This window comes from Convolutriloba macropyga, chromosome 6, assembly GCF_964194025.1.
Source record: "Convolutriloba macropyga chromosome 6, txConMacr16.3, whole genome shotgun sequence".
Taxonomy (NCBI): domain Eukaryota; kingdom Metazoa; phylum Xenacoelomorpha; order Acoela; family Convolutidae; genus Convolutriloba; species Convolutriloba macropyga.
In genome coordinates, this window is record NC_134473.1 from 29,260,867 (window position 1) to 29,283,983 (window position 23,117).

The 23,117-nt window shown below is 34.3% G+C and overlaps 1 protein-coding gene across 1 annotated transcript in view; it reads right to left on the reverse strand.

Annotated features, from left to right (window-relative positions):
- Window positions 1-256: 256 nt before the first annotated feature.
- LOC142340920 (nicotinamide N-methyltransferase-like) overlaps window positions 257-23,117 on the reverse strand; it is a 159,163-nt gene continuing 136,302 nt past the window's right edge. Inside the window, exon 4 of the mRNA XM_075391697.1 lies at window positions 257-617. Within this exon, the coding sequence (XP_075247812.1) occupies window positions 365-617 (253 nt within the window). The 3' untranslated portion in view covers window positions 257-364. The remainder of the gene's footprint in view (window positions 618-23,117) is intronic.

The window sequence follows — 23,117 nt, forward strand, 5'->3', positions numbered from 1 at the left end:
AGTTAAAAGCTACTCGAAGTAACCTAATGTTCATTTCTGGAAAATAGCTGTTAATTACTTAGGAAACAATAAAGAAAATAATTTTGTTCAAGAGCAGTCTTATTGATTAAAGCTAAATTGCATTTTGCCTTCTTCCCAATTAAAAGTTCGAGGGCCTCTCAAGCAGTTATTTAAAAATTAGATTTTCTTTTCTTTGCTTTTTTTTGTGCTAAGGCACCTGATGATGAAGATTTGTCATCATCTAGTTAAAAAATTATCTTATGGAAAATAAAATTGAACTTGTTTGTTTCAACATCAAAAGCAAAAGCGGAATACTACCAAATGCAGCCAATTCTAAAGTTACATTTGGTTGATAGAACTTTATCTACAATTTAGTTGCCCAAACCAATATGTTTCCTTTTGCGTCAAAGTAAGGTGAGTTATTTGAGTCATAGTAGTGAAGTAGTAGCACATCAATGGCGAAGCCACTTCTTTTCAGACAGCCTAGGAGCCATTCTTGAGAAACTTTAACTCTTGGATAGCGCACGTCTGGCTTTGATCCATCTGGCACCCAGAAAGTCTCTTCCAAAACCTCCAGCAGAATAAAGGCTCCACCTTTACGCAAGAGACTGTTGCATCTAAATAAAAGTTAGTAATCATTGCAAAATCTTCTTTGGCAAGTGCTTATGGATGAAATTATAGTTATCAGGCTGTAACAATAAAGTTGAAAAACTATTTGTATCCATTTATACGTTTTGTATCTAAGTGAATGAAAACAAAATTTCTTGAATTGTTCATATATTAAAAGTCATGATCACAAAAATTTAAAAAAAAATTACTTACACTCAGTCGTTGTGTGAGCAGGAGCAGTAAAAGGAATTTTTTTCATTGAAGAGGACAGTAAAATTGATTGCCCGCAATTCAATTGAGTTTTTTAAAACAAGGAGGCTCGGTAATGTGTGTTTGCACATAATTTTGTGAACCAACGCAGCCACTTTTTTTACTTAATTGTCTACCATGAAGAAGAGGAGAAAACATTTCAAATATTAAAATTTTGATCGAAAAGATAATGATAAATTTATTTTAAAAAACGTTTTAAACTCAAACTGAAAGATAAATTCAGCCTCATTAGAGGCCGATGATACCTGCCTGCCACTAATGAGACTAAAACACAAGACTCAGGAGCAAAATTAAATAAAACAACAAGCAATAATTACGATCAAAACTCAATGTCAATTTATTTTTTCTTAGATTAAAACATTAAAATAAAATTACAGTAGCGTCACAAAAAAAACAAAAAAACGAATTAACTTACCTTTCACCAGAAATTTTACATTTAACCAAAATTTTTGAAAAAAATTATTTCCATTGAAACCTTTAAACTCATGTTAACCGTTAACAACCGTGAGACCGTTAACAACCAACAAAAACTATTAATTATCTTCATTTATGCCTCGACCGGAAACCATTCAAACTTGGCATCATCCAGAATGTCAAACAAATACAAAAAGAATGAGTACTGAAAATTTTAACAATCAATTAAATGTAGAGAAAATGGTGTCAAACCCGTTAAAATCAAAGTCTATTCATTAAGAACAAAAGCAAACTTTTAAAATTGCAGACTGTTTTAGCATCATATATGTGATTTGGTACTGGTTATTAATGTACAATGAATGTGCATTCAGCACAAAAGATCATAATTTTTTTTTGCAAAATGGGAAATTGTTCTAAAAATGAAAAAAGTTGGGGGAAAACTCGAAGTATCCAAGCAAACAACAGTTTTTCAAAAGACGAAAAAGCTATGAAGAATGCATGTAATTCATTTGAAAGATTCATTTAGATGTGACCAATTATTGGTTGAAACGACGCTACAACGTGACGGAAACAAGATAAAAATAATAAAGCTCAAAAAATACTTAATCTTTTTATAACATTTTTGTTGAAAAACAAGGCATGCCAACCATGACTTGCCCACGAGAAAATATAATTTAACCATCTGATAACTGCCGCGAACTGTCATCATTACAGTTGTTATTATTGAGGCTAAAACAAGCGTATACAAATTAACATCGAATACAAGCGGAACTTAAATTTATAAGATCAATTTTTACTCAAAGACAGCGTTGAGGCCCAAAAATCAGAATTTCTTTGCTGATATATTGTTTTCTGTGCAATGGCCTTTTTTTTGCAAACACATTGCATCTGTCAATAACTGAGATCTATTTTTCAATTATTCTTGTCAACAATAAAGATAAAACAAAATATCAAAAATTTAAGAAAAACAGCGCTCCATTATAATCCGAAGTCTTTGGATTGTAGAGCTCCACTGTCAGACCTTGAACATTATTGATGCTATACCAACACAAAAAATGTGATACATTAGCGAAAAAAGTTATCTATCAACCGATAGAATTGTATGGTATCACTATTACTTTAGAAAGCGATATACAACAGTTAATAATTAGAATCAGTCATAAGACTACAAAAGAAGAACAAAATCTATCAAAACTTAAAAATTCATCAAAATAAGTACAAAAACTATTTGTTTGAGTCATGAAAGCCTTGAGTTTTACTAAGAACAGGTATATTTTTTTGGCCCGCATTTGAAATTGAATAGAACCTATCAATTATTGGTGCGACCCACTTTAGTGGGGAGGGGGGAACCATACATTCAACTGGGTTTTCTTTTGTTCTGTCAATTTTCGCCGATCGATATTTTCATCGTAGAGGATTATGAGTGGTATCATCAGAAAACCTCTCAAACGAGGATTTTCAAATTTAAAAGTTTTCTTTGATTTTTTTTGCCGAGGCGTTACGGAGGTTCCAATTTTGTGAATGTTGAGTCTGATCTATTTGTGGATTTTATAGTCCAAATGTTTATGGATTATAATGGGATGCTGCATTCTTTTTCAACATTATTGTGCTTTTTTTGTTTTTTTGTTAGTTACGGATCATAATGATATCAAATCAAACGTCAAATATTGACCTAACCAGCTTACGCGTAAAAAGAGGTTCTTAAATATAAATAAACTTCTGCGCTTAAAGCATAGAGTTTTCTGGGTTCAACACTTTCTCTTATAAAATGTTCATGCGGTTGCCTCTTGACTTAGTCCCACCAATGGGATGTACAATTGGCCTCGTAAACAATAAAACAAACTAAACAATTTTTTATCGGTTTTAATTTGAACGCTTACGGTTGTTCTGCCGTACGCCCGTAAAAAATTTTTTGTGTAGCAAAAACATCCAATTTTGTGGAACAACTAGGTTTATAACAGCCGCTTAGCGATAGCAAGGCCGACCAGTTTTGTTCTCTCGTTAATTATTGCAATGAAAAAAAAACTTTGATTGTATTTTGGGAGTTTCTGTTTTAATTTTTTTCCCTTTAAAGTTTTTTTAAAGTTTTTCCCCCTAAAGGCTCACTTAATAAAAAAATCCCAGTTTTTTTTTTAAGAAAGTCCAATAAAATAATTCTATGTTTCATGGGAAAAGCTCATAACTCTTCTGGCTCCAACAATTTCTTAGTGTTTTTTTACTTAAATCTGCAGTTATATCAGCAATTGATGATCTCTTTGAGCTCTTATGACTGAGTCTAAATTATCAAAAGTCTAAATATGTATCTTTCAAGCTTGTTAGTTACGGATCATAATGATATCAAATCAAACGTCAAATATTTACCTAGTCAGCTTACTTGTAAAAAGAGCTTCTTAAACATAAACAAACTTCTTCGCTTAAAGCATAGAGTTTTTTGGGCTCAACACTTTTTCTTATAAAATGTTCATGCGGTTGCCTCTTGACTTAGTCCCACCAATGAGATGTACAATTGGCCTCGTAAGCAGTAAAATTAAACTATTTATCGGTTTTAATTTGAACGCTTACGGTTGTTCTGCCGTACGCACGTAAAAAAATTTTTTTCAAAAACTAATAGTAAATTGAGGTTTGCAAATTTACGTCATACTTTGCAGCTTTTTAGCGTTGTCTCGACAAAATTAGAAGTCTCATTTTATTAAGTTTAATCATTATGTAGTTTTCACTACCTTTGTTTAAAAAAAAACTGTTTTATGGCGTTTATACTACTATTCTTCTGAAATATTCTGTTCATTTTTTGTCAATTTCCAACATTTGACGTTCTCTTATCTCTCCTAGCAAAGTGGTATATTGATTTATCGGCACTGAAAAGAAACGCAATTGGTTGTATTCAATTTTTTTGCTTTTTCTGACTTTGTGGATATATTTTGATCCTATATGCTTCGAAACCGTTTCCTTGCAAAATTGAAACAACTTTTTGATTTTTGGCTGTATTTGCAGCCTTTGTAGTTGTATGACCTTCTGAATAATGAAGAGTCTCAACAGTTTTGTCTAAAGGTTTTTTTTTACAAAACCAATGAATGATTTCAGTTGATAGCTAATTGCTTAATTGTTTCTTGACTTTTAATTCAGTTGTTTACAAAAAGTCTAAACACATTTTCTAAATTTGCACTTTCTGTTTTCTGTTTATTTGTTAATTAATCTCAATAAAGAGAGCTCCCATGTCTTTTGTGGTATTAGCAAAAAAATTGTTAGTTATCAGCTGATAGAATTGTATATCTTCAATGATACTTTAAATGGAGATATAAAACATTTAATAATTTGAATCAGTCATAAGACTGCCAGAGAAAGAACAAACTTGATCAAATCTCAAGGTTTCATCAAAATATGTACAAAAACAATTTTCTTGAGCCGTTGGAGACTTGAGTTTTAATAAAGACAGTTAGAATTTATTGGCCCTCATTTGAACTTAAATGAGACCTAAAATTTATTGGAGCGACCCACTTTAGTTGGGGTAGGAACTATATACTCAACTGGGCTTTTTTCGTTCAGTCAAGTTTCACCAATTGATATATTCGTCATAGAAGAATGTGAGAGGTATCATCAGAAAACTTGTCAAGCGATTTTCAAATTAAAAAGATTTCTTTGCTTTTTGCTTGTTCCTAGGAATTACAGAGGTTCAAAATTTGTGAATGTTAGGCTCATTTCCGTTGTTTTCACACTTTTGTCGTACTATTTACAAAAATCTTGAATAATTTTGCTAAAATTTGATAAAAATTTTTTAGAATAGTATCTTTAGTTTTATTTTCAAAGAGAGAAGAGAGTTCATGGAGAGTTTTAACCAATTGTTTTTTGCAAAATTTTTAGCTAAATAATTGAAAAGTCAGCATTTTTCCATTATTTTTAACCAAATTAAAGCAAAAAATCTGTTTATTTGTCGCACTTTGTCCTGTTTGACCGGTGGTACACATATGAAGACTGCTGATACAATCTTCTTTAATTCAGATGAGGCTATTTACAACTCCGTTTCTTATCTGTGGAAGTCTTCTTGAGATATTGTTTCCTGGTGATATCCGCTAATTTAAAACAATAATTAGAAAAATGCAAACTTTTAGTATTAAAATTTTTGTTGAGCAAAAACATCCAATTTGTGGACTAAACCGTTTTTTAAGAGCCGCTCAGCGATAGCAAGGCGGGCCAATTTTGGTCTCAAAGCCAGTATTTTGGAACCGTCCTATTTTTATATTGCTTTTTGTTTTTAAAGTCCCATTTTGTTCCCAAAAAAGTTCAGTAAAACAATTATTTGTCATTTGAGTAAAGCTCGTGGTTTTTCTGGCTCCAACAAATGATTATATTTTTACTTAATTCTTGAGTTTTGCCAGCCTTTGATGGTCTGTTTGTGCTCTTATGACTGAGTATAATTTATCAAAATTCTAATTGTTTCCAAAACGTCTTAACGTATTTTCTAATTTTGCCCCTTCTGTTTTCTGGTTAATTGTTAATTATTCTCAATAAAAACAGGTCCGATATTGTTTGTGATATTAGCAAAAAATTGTTAGTTATCGACTGACAGCATTGTAAATTTTCACTAACACATTAGATAGAGATATCAAACAGTTAATAATTAGAATTAGTCATAAGACTACCAAAGAAAGAACAAATTCTATCAAAACGCAAGAATTGATCAAAATATGTGCAATATCATTTTGTTTGAGTCATGAAGGCTTTGAGTTTTTGTAAAAACGGGTAGAATTTATTGACCCTAATTTAAATTAAATGAGAGCTATCATTTATTGGTCCGGCCCGCTTTAATGGGTTGAGGAACTATATACTGAAGTGGATTTTTTGTTCAGTAGATTTTCGCCCATCGATATATTCTTCAACGAGGATTGTTAGTGGTATCATCTGAAAAATTCTCAAGCGAGGATTTTCAATTTTAAAATGTTATTTTGAATTTTGCTTTTTTCGAAATTTTTTTTATTGAGCCTTTAATTTTGTCAATTTGGGGCTCCTTTTCTTTTTTTGTTTTCCTTTTTTCTTAATTTTTGAGATAGTATCATAAGTTTTATGTTTGAAGATAGAAGAGAATTCATGAAGAGTTTGAAACAACTGCTTTGGCAAAATTGTCAGCAAAATAATTAGAATTCAGCATTTTTTCAATATTTTTTAATTAAAACAAGGCCTCAAATGTGCCTAATAGTCGCACATTGTCCTGTTTGATTGGCGGTACATACATAACAACTGCTGACACGATCAACTTTCATTCAGATGAGGCTAATTGTATCTCCGTTTCTTATCTGAGGAAGTTTTCATGAAAAAATTTTTCTGCTGGTTTCCTCTATATTAAACTAAAAATTATAAGAAATGCATAGCCTAATTTTAAGATTTTAATGAAGACACAGGTTGAAAACTTGAAACAGGAGGAAACAGCCGCGCCGCTCAGCGATAGCAAGGCCAGTTTTGGTCTCTCGTTGATTATTTCACTGAAAAAGACTTTGATTGTATTTTAGGACTGTCCTCTTTAATGTTTTTCCCAATTAAGAGGAAGCTCTTTTTATTTTCTTTTTTATTTTCATTTAATAAAAGGTCCATTTTTGCTAAAAAATCCTGTAAAACAATTCTGTGTTTTATATGTAAAGCTCATGGTTTTTCTCGCTCCAACAAATGTTTAGTACATTTTTTACTTAATTCTTTAGTTTTGCCAGCATTTGCTGGTCATTTTGTAATCTTATGACTAAGTCTAAATTATCAAACGTGTAATTTGGTATCCTTCAAGCAATTAAAATCAATATAATTCCTTCAGTTGTTACATAAGGGGTTTTCTTGTAATTTTACTCAACCTTTAATTTTGATATGATCAGTCTTTAGTCAATTTCGATATTTTGTCAAAAATTCGAAACATTTTTGTTGTCAGGAAGAAGCAACCACTGCAGGATCAGTTTTGATCTAGTTGTGGATTTTATAGTTCAAAATTTCATCGAATTGCAATGGGGCGCTGCATAGTTTCTAAAAAAATTTTTGCTTTTTTTTGGTTTTTATGTGTTAGTGACGGACCTGAATGATTTCAAACCGAACGTCAATGATCGAATTTTGACCGATAATATTTACGGATAAAAAGACGTTATTGAACGTACATAAACCTTTGAGCGCAATGCGCAGAATTTTTTGGTTTCACAACTTTTTCGTATAAGATGTTAATGAAGTTTTCACTTCAGTCGGGTTTTGATGTTAATTTTTTGCCCCTTAACATAGTCTTACCAATGAGATGTACAATTTCCCCTGTAATCAAAAACAAACTAAGCTTTTTACCGTTTTAAATTTGAACGCTTGCGGTTTTTGTGCCTTACAACTTTAATAATTTTTTTTTAAAAATAATGGAAATTTGAGATTTGAAAATTTGTATCCCAGTTGGGCAGCCTATTAGCGTAGTCTCAGCAAAAAGAGAAGTCTCATTTTTTAAAATGAATAATAGAGTTGTTTTCAGTAACTATATTAAAAATAATGATTAAGGGCCTTTGTACTACAAGTTATCATAAAATTTTTGTTTGTTTTTTGACCATTTCCAGTTTTTGACGTTCTGTTCTCCTATCATTTTCAATCATAACTTTAATGGCGCTGAAGTAAAGGCACAATTGATTGTATTCAAATTTTCAATTATTTTTCCAAATTATGGATAGATTTTGATGTCTCGGGCTTCAAAACCGTTTCCTCGCAAAACTGAAAAGACTTTTTGATTTTTGGCTATATTTTCAACTTTTTGTAGGAGTATGACATTCTGAAAAATGACGTTTCTCAATAGTTTTGTAAGCATGTTTTTAACAAAACCAATGAATGATTTCAGTCGATAGCTAATTGCTCAACTGTTTACATAACTTTTAATTTAATTGTTTTCAAAAAATGTGAACTTTTTTTTCTAATTTTGCCCATGTCAATTTCTGTTTATTTGGCATTTATTCTCAATAACGATAAGTCCCATATCTTTTTTCATATTAGCAAAAAAATCGTTAGTTATCAACTGATAGCATTGTTTATCTTCACTAAGACTATAAACAGCAAGATACAACAAATAAAAAATGAAATGAGTCAAATGATTACAGAAGGAAGATCAAATTCTATCAAAACTCAAGATTTTTATGAATATTTACAAAAACCTTTTGTTTGAGACCTGAAAGCCCTGAGTTTTACTAATATCACTTGAAACTTTTTTACCCGCATTTGAACTTAAGTGAGACCAATCCTTTATTAGTCCGACCCACTTTAGTGGGGGGATGAAGTTATACTCACTTTTTTGTTCCGTTTGTTTTGGCCGACCGATAAATTTATCAAAGAAGATTGTGAGTAGTATCATCAAAAAAATTGTCAAGCGAGGATTTTGGAATAAAGCCATTTCTTTGAATCTCGCTTTTTCCGAAGGGTTACAGAGGATCAAATCTGAACTCAAAGTGAAATGACTTTGACCGCAAAGAGAAATGACCTCGCAAATTGAAATGATTCTTCATTTTTTGGCTGCAATTAATATCAAATTAATTCCTTCAGTTGATACATAAGGGGTTTTCTTGTAATTTTACTCAACCTTTAATCTTGATATGATCAGTCTTTAGTCAATTTCGATATTTTGTCAAAAATTCGAAACATTTTTGTTGTCAGGAAGAAGCAACCACTGCAGGATCAGTTTTGATCTAGTTGTTGATTTTATAGTTCAAAATTTCATCGAATTGCAATGGGGCGCTGCATAGTTTCTAAAATAATTTTTGCTTTTTTTTGGTTTTTATGTGTTAGTGACGGACCTGAATGATTTCAAACCGAACTTCAATGATCGAATTTCAACCGATAATATTTACGGATAAAAAGACGTTATTGAACGTACATAAACCTTTGAGCGCAATGCGCAGAATTTTTTGGGTTCACAACTTTTTCGTATAAGATGTTAATGAAGTTTTCACTTCAGTCGGGTTTTGGTGTTAAGTTTTTGCCCCTTGACATAGTCTTAACGATGAGATGTATAATTGCCCCTGGAATCAAAAACAAACTGAGCTTTTTGCCGTTTTTAAATTGAACGCTTGCGGTTGTTATGCCTTAAAAATTTAATAAATTTGTTTTTCAAAAAGTTGTGGTAATTTAAGATTTGAAAATTTCCGTCCTAGTTGGGCAGCCTATTAGCGTAGTCTCAGCAAAAAGAGAAGTCGCATTTTCTAAAATGAATAATAGAGTAGTTTTCAGTAACTATATTAAAAATAATTACTAATGGCGTTTGTACTACAAGTTATCATAAACTTTTTGTTTATTTTTTGACAACTTCCAGTTTTTGACGTTCTGTTCTCCTATCATTTCCAATCATAACTTTAATGGCACAATAATGACAAGGCGGATATCAAATTAATGGCGCTGAAGAAAAAGCACAATTGATTGTATTCAAACTTTTAATTATTTCTCAAATTATGGGTAGATTTTGATCTCTCAGGCATCGAAACCGTTTCCTCGCAAAACTAAAAAGACTTTTTGATTTTTGGCTGTATTTGCAACTTTTTGTAGGGGTATGACATTCTGAAAAATGGCGGTTCTCAATAGTTTTGTAAGCATGTTTTTAACGAAACCAATGAATGATTTCAGTTGATTTTAGTTAGTTATCGACTGATAGCATTGTATATCTTCACTAAGATTTCCGACAGCAAGATACAACAATTAAAAATTGAAATGAGTCAAATGATTACGAAAGGAACATCAAATTCTATCAAAACTCAAGATTTGATATAAATATTTACAAAAACACTTTGTTTGAGACCTGAAAGCCCTGAGTTTTAATAATATCAGTTAAAAATTTTTTGCCCGCATTTAAACTGAAGTGAGACCAATCATTTATTTTTCCGACCCACTTTAGTGGGAGGATGAAGTTATAGGCAACTTTTTGCACCGTCTGTTTCTGCCGACCGATAAAAGAGGATTGTGAGTGGTATCATAAAAAAATTGTCAAGCGAAGATTTTCGAAAAAAATTATTTCATTGAATCTCGCTTTTTCCGAAGGGTTACAGAGGTTCAAATTTGAACGCAAAGTGAAATGACTTTGGCCGAGGAGAATAATGACCTTGCAAATTGAAACGGGTTTTCATTTTTTGGCTGTGTTTGCAGCTTTTGTAGGAGTGCTACAGTCTGAATAATCACGTGTCTCAATAGTTTTGTGTGAAGACTTTAACGAAACCAATGATGGATTTCAGTTGACACCTAGTTGCTTAATTTTTCATGACTTTTCATTCAATTGTTTTCAAAATTACAAACTTATTTTCTAATTATAAACATGCTGTTTTCTGTTTACTTGTTGTTTTTTCCTATTAAAGACAGGTCCGAAATAACTGCGTAATAATTGTCCTTTGACAGATGTAAGTCATCTGATATCAGCAATAAGTTATCCATTTTTGTAAATATCGAAATAAATCGTTGAGAGACCGCATGTTTCCAGAACTCTAGTCCCAGAACGCCTTTTTTTAGTAAACTCGAGTAAAAACTAGCCCTCATCTAATTAAACAAAAATTGTGCCAGCAGTTTTGATTTCTTCACTACCATTAATTTAGGTAAAGGTGAACTAAAAGACCATATTTTATTCAATTTCTGATGAAAAAAAGACAATAGCCCAAACGATTAGACAGAAGAGTATTTTCAAACAATTCAGCAACTTTGTTATCCTTTTACATAAAAAAAATGGAACCATCTCAAAAAAATTGTTTCACTTGTTTAAATGAGTTCAACTGTTATTATCTGACACTGAGTGATTTGTATAGTACAGTATAGTTTAATTCGTAAAATTTTTAGGTCTCCAAGTGTTTTTTAATTGAATACAACAGTTATTTTCGAACACTATGTGATTTTTTGAAAGTTTTCTATCTCTTCTTCATTTGTTGGACGATTGAGTCAAAAACTTTGTTGAGCAGGTGGCAATAGTCTTTGTGAGAGTGCGTCACCCAACCTCTGTTGGACCTCTAAGTAAAAAAATAATTGTCGGTAATTTGGATCAAAAAGTGCTAACAATAATTGAAAAGGACAGAGCCAAAGCACAAAATAAAATCCAATTACAGTTTTCTCGCAAAAGCCAACGAGGTCACCAGAACTGGACCGGTTATCGCTGCTAGACTGATTAAAGCACATTATTGTTTCAAATAACTGCGTAATAATTTTCCTTTTACACACGTAAATTATCAAATATAAACAATAAATTACCCTTTTTTGTAAATATTGATTTAAATCGTCGAAAGGTCGCTAAAATGCTAGTTCCAGAACTCTTTCTCAGTACACTGGAGTAACAATTAGCCTACATCTGAGTCAGCAAAATTACGCCTGCAGTTTTACGGCTTCACTACCAGTAAATTAGGAAAAGGTGAGCTTAAGGCCCATATTAGTTTCAATTTCAGATAAAAAAAACAAAATGCCACAAAATAAGACAAAAGAGTATTTTAACTAAATTCAGTAATCTTTTTTTATCCTTTTACATAAAAACTAATAAGAACAATTTAAAAAACTGTATTATAATATTACATCAATACCACAGTTGTTTTCAAACACTATGTGATTTCTTGGAAGTTTTCATCTCTTCCTCATTTATTGGACAATTGAATCAAAAATTTGGTTTAGCAGGGTCGGAACATACTGTGTGAGAGCGCATTACACAGCCTCTTTGCTTGACCTCTAAGTAAAAACATCCTTGTCTGTAACTTGGATCAAAAAGGGCTAATAGAAATTGAAAAGGACGGAGCCAAAACAAAAAATAAAAACCAATTACATTTTTGCTGCAAAAGCCAACGAGGTCACCAGAAAATGCCCTGTTATTGCTGCTAGACTCACTGAAAACCATAATTGTTTCAAATAAACGCTCAATAATTGTCCTTTGACAAACATAAATTATCACATAACAACAATAAGTTATCTGTTTTTTGTAAATATTAATATAGTTTGTCGAAAAAACGCTAAATTGCTAGTCCCAGAACTCTTTCTTAGTAATCTCGAGTAAAAACTAGCCCTCATCTAATTAAGCAAAAATTGTGCCAGCAGTTTTGATTTTTTCAATACATTTATTTTAGATAAAGGCGAACTAAAAGACCATATTTGATTCAATTTCTGATGAAAAAAAGAGAAAAGTCCAAACGATTAGACAGAAGAGTATTTTCAAACAATTCAGCAACTTTTTTTTATCCTTTTAAGTAAAAACCAAAAAAACCATCGTAAAACATTGTTTTATTTCTTTAAATGAAATTAACAGTTATTTTCAAGCACTGACTGATTTGTATAGTACATTATAGTTTCATTTGTTCAGTGTTTAGATCTTCAAGTGATTCTTTAATGAATACAACAGTTGTTTTCGATCATTATGTGGTTTTTTGAGAGTTTTCCATCTCTTGTTCTTTTGTTGGACATTTGAGTAGGGTCGCAACATTTTGTGTCAGAGTGCATTACCCAGACTCTTTGTTGGACCTATAAGTAAAAACATCCTTGTCTGTAATTTGGATCAAAAAGGGCTAACAATAATAGAAAAGGACAGAACAAAATTCCAAAATAAAATCCAAGTACATTTTTGTTGCAAAAGCCAACGAGGTCACCAGAACTGGCTCTGTAATTGCTGCTAGACTGAATTAAAAACGTAATTGTTTCAAATAACTGCTTAATAATTGTCCTTTGACACACGTAAATAATCTGATATCAGCAATAAGTTATCCGTTTTTTGTAAATATCGATATAAAACGTCGAAAGACCGCTAAAATGCTAGTCCCAGAACTCATTTTTAGAAAACTAGAGTAAAGACTAGCCCTCGTCTGATTAAGCAAAGGTTGTGCCCACAGTTTTGATTTCTTGACTACTCCTAATTTAGGAAAAGGTGAACTAAAGGACCATAATTGATTCAATTTCTGTTGAACGAAAACAAAATGAAAAAAAAATAGACGAAAGAGTATTTTCAATAAATTCAGCAACTTTTTTTTACCGTTTTCTGTGAAAACCAAAAGGACCATTCTAAAAAAATTGTATTATATTTTCAATAGAATACAACAGTTATTTTTGATTACAAAATGATTTTTCGAAAGTTTTCTATCTCTTCTTCATTTGGTGAACAATCGTGTGAAATTTTTTTTTTGGTTGAGCAGGGTCAGATCATTATGTGTGAGCTTGCATTAGACAGCCTCTGTGTTCAACCACCAAGCAAAAACATTCTTGTCTGTGATTTGAATTAAAAAGCGGTAACAAAAATTGAAAAGGACAGAGCAAAAACACTAAATAAAAACCAATTACAATTTTTTTGCTAAACCCAGGAGTTGAAGTCACTAGAACTGGCCCTGTTATCGCTGCTAAACTGTTTAAAAAACGCAATTGTTTCAAATAGCTACGTAATATTTGTCCTTTGACACGCTTAAATCATCTTATATCAGCAATAAGTTATCCATTTTTCGTAAATAACGATTAAAATCGTCGAACGACCGCTAAAATGCTAGTCCGTCAACTCTTTTTTGGTAAACTGGACTAAAAATAGCCCTCATTTTAGCAAGCCAATTTTTGTGCCAGCAGTTTTGATGTCTTCACTACCAATAATTTAGGACAAGGTGATCAAAAGAACCATATTTGATTCGATTTCTGATAAAAAAAACAAAAAGTCAAAAAATTAGCCAAAAGATTATCTCCAATAATTTCAGAAACTTTTTTACCTTTTTACGTAAAAACCACTAGGACCATTGTAAAAAATATATAATATCATTAAATCAATACAACAGTTATTATCAAACACTTAGTGGTTTTGGAAAGTTTTCTTCTCTTCCTCATTTGTTGGACAATTGTGTCAAAAATTTGGTTGAGCAGGGTCGGAACATTATGTGTGAGCTTGCACTACCCAGACTCTTTGCTGGGCTTCTAAGTAAAAACATCCTTTTTCGTAATTTGGATCAAAAAGCGCTAATAAATATTGAAAAGGACAGAGCCAAAACAAAAAACAAAAAACCAATTACATTTTTGTTGCAAAAGCCAACGAGGTCTGAGAGAAAATGCCCTGTTATTGCTGCTAGACTCATTAAAAACCGTAATTGTTTCAAATGAATGCGTAATAATTGTCCTTTGACAAACGTAAATTATCACATAACAACAATAAGTTATCTGTTTTTCGTAAATATCAATATAAATTGTCGAAAAAACGCAAAGTTGCTAGTCCCAGAACTCTTTCTTAGTAAACTGGAGTAAAAACTAGCACTTATCTGAGTAAGCCCATTTTGTGCCACCAGTTTTCGTACCTTTACTACCGGTAAATTATGACAAAGTGATATAAAGAACCATATTTGGTTTAATTTCTGATGAAAAAAAAGAAATTGCCAAAAATTAGACAAAAGAGCTTTTTCAAACACTTTAGCAACTTTTTTATCCTTCTACGGACCTAAAAACCAGGAGGACCATCGTAAAAATTTTATCAATTTTCGGATCAGTACAACAGTTATTTTCAAACATTAAATGACTTTTTGCAAATTTTCTATCTCTTCCTCCATAACAAGGCCAGTTCTGGTAACCTTATTGGCTTTTGCAAAAAAAAATGTATTTGGTTTTTAATTTGTGTTTTGGCTCTGACCTTTTCTGTTATTGTTAGAACACTTTATTCTAAACTACAGACAATGGTAGTTTAACTTAGGTCCCACAAAGAGGCGGGGTAATGCAAGCTCACACATAATGATCTGATCCTACTCAACCAAATTTTTGACACAAATGTTCACCAAAAGAAGAAGAGAAAGAAAACTTTCAAAAATCGCTTAGTATTCGAAAAAAACTGCTGTATTCGTTGAAAAACATAATCCAGTTTTGAAAACAAATTAAAATGCGAAAAAAATTAGACAAAATAGTTTTTTCAAACAGTTCAGCAACTTTTTTATTTTTACGGAGCTAAAAACCAATAAGACCATTGTAAAAAAATGTGTTATATTTTAACATCAAAACAACAGTTTTTTTCAAACGCTAAGTGAATTCTTGGAAGTTTTCCATCTCTTTCTCAATTGGTGAATAATTGAGTCAAAAAATGGTTGAGTAGGGTAGCAACATTATGTGTGAGCTTGCATTACCCAGCCCTGATAACTGGGCCAGTTCTGGTGGCCTTATTGCCTTTTGCAACAAAACTAAAGTACTTGGTTTCTTTTTTGCTTTTTTGTGTTTTGGCTATTGCAAGTGCAGTTATTGTTAGCACTTTTTAATCCAAACTACAGACAAGATTGTTTTTACTTAGAGGTATGTTTTTACTTAATGTTTTTACTTAATGAAATTTTACACATAATGTTCCTACCCTGCTCAACCAAAGTTTTGGCTCGATTGTTCACCAAATGAGGAAGAGATCGAAAACTTTACAAATATCACTTTATTTTCAAATATAACTGTTGTATTCTTTTTAAAAATATAATAAAAATTTTGACCAATGGTCCTACCAATGATCCTATTGGTTTTAAACTCTTCCTCTTTTGGTGAACATTGGAACGAAATATTTTTTTGGTTGAGCAGGGTCGGAACATCATGTGTGAGCTTGCATTAGCCAGCCTCTTTGTTGTACCTCAACACAAATTAAAAACCGAGTACATTTTTGTAGCAAAAGCCAAGGAGGTCACCAGAACTTGCCCTATTATCGCTGCTAAACTGTTTAAAAAACTTAATTGTTTCAAATAACTACGTAATAATTGTCCTTTGACACACATAAAGAATGTGATATCAGCAATAGGTTGTCCATTTTTTGTAAATAACGATAAAAGTTATCGAATGACCGCTAAAATGCTAGTCCCACAACTCTTCCTTAGTAAACTGGAGTAAAATTAGCCCTCATCTTAGTAAGCAAAATCTGTGCCAGCAGTTTTGATGTCTTCACTATCAGTGAATTAGGACAAGGTGATCTATAGTACCATATTGGGTTCAATTTCTGATGAAAAAAAAACAAAATACAAAAAAAATTAGATAAAAGAGTATTTTCAAACAATTTAAGCAACTTCTTTATCCTTTTACGTAAAATCCAATAGGACGATCAAAAGAAGTTTCATATTTTTATACTAGATTTGATCAAAATTGGATATGAGAATATTGTTCACAAAACATCAGCACCTCGATAACTCCTTGGAAAAAGTAAAACTCGAAAAAAACTTTTTAATTTGACATTTTACTCTTGGCAAGTTTTTTAATGATACTACTAAGAACTATTCGATGAATATATCGATTGGCAAAAATTAACTAAACAAAAAACGCAGTTGAGGATATAGTTCCTCTCCCCAATAAAATGAGTCGCAACAATTAGTTTAAAAAAATTAACAAAAGTTCCCGGAACCGTCTTTTCATTTAAAAATTTTGTAATTGTATAAAGAAAATTGCTGTAATTTTAATGACGTTCAGTGATATTGATATAAATAGTTTGTATTGCGTTTAGTCGTGGCGACTACACATAAGCATCAAACATAGCCTTCACAAGTTTTCTGTTGGCACCACGAACTCTGAATCCTGCTGGGCCAAGCAAGGAAAAAAAAACTACGCAACACAGCCGTTCCCTACGCAATCATTAAAATTTTCAGTTTTGAAGGAACTTATCCTTTCAATTGAATTTTTGCTCCCCACTCACTCACACACACACACATATCCACACACACACACACATACATACACGCACAAACACACATTTATACATACACACGCATGATCACGTGTGTCTATCCTTCCTTTTTTGTCGTATCATGTCTCTTTTATTCCCATTATTGTAAGTTTCAAATGTTTGGTTTACTTGTTTGGTTCCATGACATCAAAAGTTACAACTCATTTTCCTTTTACATGACCTTTCAAAACCTTATAACATTACAAACTGATTCAGAATCAACAAAACAGGGCACGTTACACAAATTAATGGAGAAGTTAATACTGGGCATTAACATCCTCGGGGCCCAAAAACCTAATCCTAACCTAACGTGCGTTTGGGGTACACATGTTGCAGCTTAACAGCTGGTCTGCTTAAAGAACCTAAAGTTTTTAATTCGCAAGACCTAATGGTTTTTTTCGGGTCCGTTGAAAATCCTGGTGACAAGTCCTAGTGGCCAGATTCCCCTGGGAGTCCACTCCTCCGGCAGGCAAACCACATCGCCCAATTCCACAGCAGCTTCTTTTGAAGTGCACTTTCGTCTCTGATTCAGCGTGGGGACGTACTCTTGAAGCAGTTGTTTCCAGATCTGTTGCAGGCGCTGTTTGACTTTGGTCCGTGATGTCGACTCCAGACTAACTGACTCTTTAGAAAGAAGTGTTGGCACATTCGCAAAGGTTCGTCCCAAGAGGAAATGATTAGGCGTTAGAGGATTGTCGTCCTTGTTATCGCTCCCCACGTGAGTCAAGGGCCTGGAATTCACAAGACATTCCGCTTCCGTGACAATGGTTAAAAAGACATCAGGTGTCAATTTTGCGGAGCCAAGATTGATGAGGAGAACTCTTTTAACTTTTTGGACGAGTCTCTCCCAAACACCACAGAAATGAGGTGCAGAAGTTGGGTTTAATCTCCATTCTATGGACTGGTTGATAAGATTGTTTCTGATGAAATCGTGGTCCAGTTGAAGCAGCTTTCGTCGTAATTGCTTATGGGATCCCAAGAATTTTGTCGCATTGTCAGACATCAAAACCCGTGGCTGGCCAAGTCTTGAGATAAATCGTCTGATTGCTGTGATGTATTTGTCGGTTGAAAAGTCTTCTGCTATTTCGAGATGAATAGCTCGCGTGACGAGGCACGTAAAGAGGCAGATGTATGTCTTTACTTCTTTGTCTCTATGCATTACTGCAAATGGTCCAAGGTAATCCAATCCAACGAATTTGAAGACTGCAGGCAATGAACTGTCTTAAAACCTAACCTCTGGGAGGTCAGCTATTGGAGGCTGGAGACCTACTGCTCGAAACTTTCGACACTCGAACCATTTGGAAGCCAGGCTTCTAAGGCTTTAGCGAACTACAATGAAGTGACATCTTTGTTGGATGTAGTTTCTGGTATATTCTACGCCGAGATGCTTGCAAATTTCGTGACTCATCTGAATAAAGAGTTTTACAATTGCCTCTTTTGAGTCCAGTATTATCGGGTGCTTTGCCTCGAAGGGCAAAGAGTTTCTTTTTGTCCTTCCACCGACGCGTAGTATGCCATCTTTCACAAAAGGTGATAAGCACAACAGTCGGTCTTTCTTCTGCAGATTTTTTCCGTTTATCAGGTCCTCAACAGTTCTTGAAAACCAATTGAGTTGTGAAACTTGAAAGAGATGACTTCTGGTTTTATCAATGTCTTCCTAGGCTAGTGCTCTGCGTTCTTTGGTCTTTAGGTTATTCATGAACAAGAAATTTCGAGCTGTTGCTCTCAAAAGTCTGGTCCATTTTAAAAATTTTTCAATGTTGAAGACAGGTTGCAGTTCTGAAGTCTGTTGCATCGAGTGCCTTGCTTCATGAGGAGCAAAGAAATAATTCCGATTTTTCTCAGGGTAATTCAGAAACTCTGGCGGCGACAACCATATGGAGTTAACGTCTTGTGGTAAAATTCCTCTAGATATGTGATCGGCAGGATTTTTTTACCAAATATATGTTGCCCACAGCTGGTGCCCGTAAGGTTTCTAATCTCCTGAACGCAGTTGGCGATGAACGTCTTAAGTTTGTCTTTCGAATTTATCCAGCCCAGAACGGCAGTACGTTCACTCCAGAAGATTGACTCTTTGATTGGAACAGATAAGTGCTGAGTGACGAATTGCCAAAGACGACACCCTAAGACAGCTGCATGTAATTCCAACTTTGTAATGCTTATTTGCTTTAGGGGTGCAACTTTAGCGCGCCCAATGACAAAGTTGGAGGAAGTTTCTCTGTCATTTGAGGTTTTAATGTATATAACAGCACCGTATGCTAACTGTGATGCGTCACAAAACACATGTAGCTGATTGCTGCCACTACTGATATCCAAAAGTGAGAAATTGCGTGGCATTTGTATCTGTGGTGAATCGAGATCTTTGTCAATCCAGTCCCGGATTTGTTGCCGTTTTGACAAAGAAAGCAAGTCGTCCCATGAAAGGCCTTCTTTCCAGGTATCATGCAAGTTTTTTTTCAGTGTGATTACTATGGGGGCTATTATCCCCATTGGGTCAAACTGGCCAGCGATTAAGGACAACAGTTTGCACAAAGTGTACTGCGAAGTAGGTTGATCTATCTTTGACAAATTTTTATGAAAAAATATATCAATTGGGGAGTTCCACAGCAGTCCAAGAACTCGATGGTCTTCAGTTTCGCTTTCGATGTGTTCAGATTCTAGCATTTTCAAAATATTCGGCTTGTTGGTTGCAAACTTTGTTGAACTGAAGCCACCCTTCTGGAGGGTCGGTTTTAGATCAGAGACACACAACTGAACTTCTTCAGTGCTTTGGAAGGAATGAATTAAATTATCCATATAAAAATTCTTGCTGACAAGATCTTTAATTTCCTGTCTTGGGCAAAGTCTAGAGCAGTGCGTTGTCAGACAGGTAATGCAGTTGCTGGTGATTAACGTGCACCGAATATACGCCTTGTGTTTTGATATTGCCTGATAGTTCGGTCAGCTGGCAACAAGAAACGGAGAAAAGATTGATCTTCAGGGATTATGGCAATTTGCATAACATAGCCTCTATATCAGCCGTTACGACTATTGGCTTTTCGCGGAAGCGAAGTAAGATACCAATCAAATTGTTTATCAGATCGCGTCCAGACAATAAATTTGTGTTTAGCGATTGGCCTTTGAATATTGAGGCGGCATTGGCTACTCGTCTTGCTTTCCTGGTTTGTTGGGGTTACAAACCAGATGGTGAGGGATGTAACATATTCTTTCTGGCTGCGGATTCTCAAAGACCACTGGGTTTACGTAACCTTTCTCGATGTCAGTTTGCAGGGTTGCATCGTATAGAACACTCAACTGATGATCCTTGGAGAGCCGACGTTGCAGGCTGCTTAGTTGGGCTTTTGCTACTGTATAATTGTTTTGTAATTGGACGTTACTCTTCCACAAAAGACCAATTTCATATCTGGTACCGCTGTGACGAATTTTCTCGAAAATGTCCAGAGCTAATTCGCTGTCTTTTGAAAAGTTTTTGGGTTCTTCTGGTTAAGTACCGGCGTTGTCTATTTTCCGAAAACTGGTAACATTGTCGCACAGTGGTTTCTCGTCATGAAGTGTTAAGCATGTCAGAGCCTCATCAAATGGTCCGTAGCTATGTGACAGAAGGTTTGTTTCCGCGTCATATGTTTCCTCTGCTTTGCGTTTCATTGGTCCCGTTTTTCTCCAGCCTAAAACGTTTCTGATAGCGAAAAGAGATCCGGTCGGTTCATGAAGAAATTCTCTTTCGAGAATGAACTGTGTCGCATCAACTCCTAACAAAAGCTGGATTTTTTTGTTGCCCAGATTTATAAATTTGATATGTTGCAAATGAGAGTAGGTTGCGCAAGTCTCACTTAATTCTTGCACTGGTCCGTCGCTAAATCTCCAGTTGTTAATGGAATGCACATAGTTCAATCTGAGGAGTGGTTCATCATCTTTATACCTACCAATATCAGGGCGGACCAAATTCGCATTGATAACTGATTGGTCAAAGGCGTGCATGACATTCAAATCAAACTGAATTGCCTTTGGGGAATTGATACCGTTTGCAGTTGTATCAAGTATATAAGAGGTTGTACTACCGTTGTCTAATATGGCGTAGCATTCCAATTTTCCTTGTTCTCGCCATAAAGTGTAACCGGAATGACTTGCAGCTAATTGCGAGTTTTTGCTGGAAAGCCAGGGTTGTAGGTTGGTGTATCAACTGTAGTATTCATTTTTCCGTTCAACGGTTCCCACAGCGGGAGTTCGACATCTGTTAAGTTTGTTGTCTCGGTTCTCTTCTTTTGTTTGTCGGGGTTCATGCAATAAACTGTGATGCTTTCCATTACAATGACGACAAACAACTTTTGATGTGCATTCTTTAGCAGAGTGGCTTGGGCTCAAGCAGTTAAAGCAGAGTGAGTGTTTTTTGACTTCCAAATTTTGTATAGCTACATCAAAATTGTTGAACAGTTGGCATCGATCTATATAATGCTCTTTTTGATCAAGGGGGCATTTCGTTTTGACATTTTTTGTGGCGTTTGATGCGTTTTTTCCTGCGTTCAGGTTGTGATTCCCTGAAAAACCAGGTTGTTGATTGTTAATGTTTTGTTTTCTGCTGAAGTTATTGCTTGTCTGAAATGAACTTTGGTTAATTCTTCGATCATTGGGTCTATGTTGATTGTTGGAGTTGCTGTACACGTTAGCTGAGAACTGATTCCTTTATGAGCTGTTAGAAACCGTACGGTTGTTTCTTCGAATGTTTCATTGAAATCCATTGTTGCTGTTGCTTTGTGGACTGGTTTCCTGCAATTGTTCACAGGCGCGAGAGTGTCGATCCATCCATTCCGAGAACTTCAAAATTCATGGATTTTGAATATTTTTGTCAATGGTGTTCTCACTCCATTTCATTTTGAGCGAAATTGGGAGTTTATCACGTGTTAATTTCAGTAGATATGTAGCACTCAAGTCAGCGTTGAAGCCATGGGCTAGAAATGCTTAAACTATTTTTCGCAGGAGTGCTGCATAGCTAATAAGAGCTGTATGATCATTGGCTTGGGGACGCTGCCAGGTTTCTAATTCTTGATTAAATGCATTAACCACATTCTGAGGATTTCCAAGGCGTCTATTTAATTCGTTTAGTGCATCATTGTAAAAAATTGGATTGCACAGAAAACCTGATATACACTCCTTGGCAGGCTCGATTACAAAGGATTGCAGGTAGCTCATTCTTTCAGTATTTGTTATATCAGGGTTATTATGTATTGTAGAGTTGAACTTGCTGCTCCATTCGTTTCATTTTAAAGGATCACCATCGTACATTTGTATGAGAATGTCAGGCAGCTTTACACACGGATGCGGATTTCGAAACCGGTAATTAAACTGACATTGATTTGTATTAGAATTCCAACTTAAAGTAGTTGGGAATTCATTTGCAAAGACTAGATGGTTTTGATGAGACGCAGAACCTGGTAGTCCTTAGTTAACAGGTGCTTGAACACATTGACTGCTGGTTGCCGAATGCTGTAGGCCATTGATTACATGATGATGACATTGATCATGATGTAGGGTTATAGTAAGGTCTCGACGAACGAGCAACTGAACCTTGTTGGGGGATGTAACACAGTACTTTGAACTGTGTCAGGTCCATGAACAAAACTTGTAATGCATGTTGGCAAATTGCGGATTTTGGTCGTATTTTTAGAACAGGAATGTGTTTCACTCTCAAGAAGTCTTTGTAATGTTGCGTCCTGATTGAAAGATGTACTGGTTATTGCAGTTTGCTGTGAAGCAGGGCTCTGTAGGACCATTCTTGGAGTTCATTTTGTTCATGTAGTCTACTGCTTAAGACTGGTTCAGAATTTTCCTGCTGATTTTGAGCTGTTATTGAAGTTTGATCTGTAGAATTTTCGCGGTTTTCAGCTAAAAATGACTCAGTATTTGACGGTTCGTCATCGATTGGCTCACTGATATGGATTCCAGTTGTCTCACTAGTGGTAAGCTCCCTTGATTTTCTTGCGTTTGTCCCAACTACTGTTGAGGCTGTTGTTCGATTGCTTTGAGTGGAGGCTGCACTGTTTGGACGCGAAATTAGAGTTCGGCGGACTATTTCGTGTCTCTTCAATTTTTTGGCTACTTCCATCTTCATTCGAAAGAATTGATCGGCTTCTGCCAGAGGACCCTCAGCGTCCTGATGGTCTGATTCCGTTAACTCATCAACTATATTTTTGATTTCTCCCATGAGACGAATAAA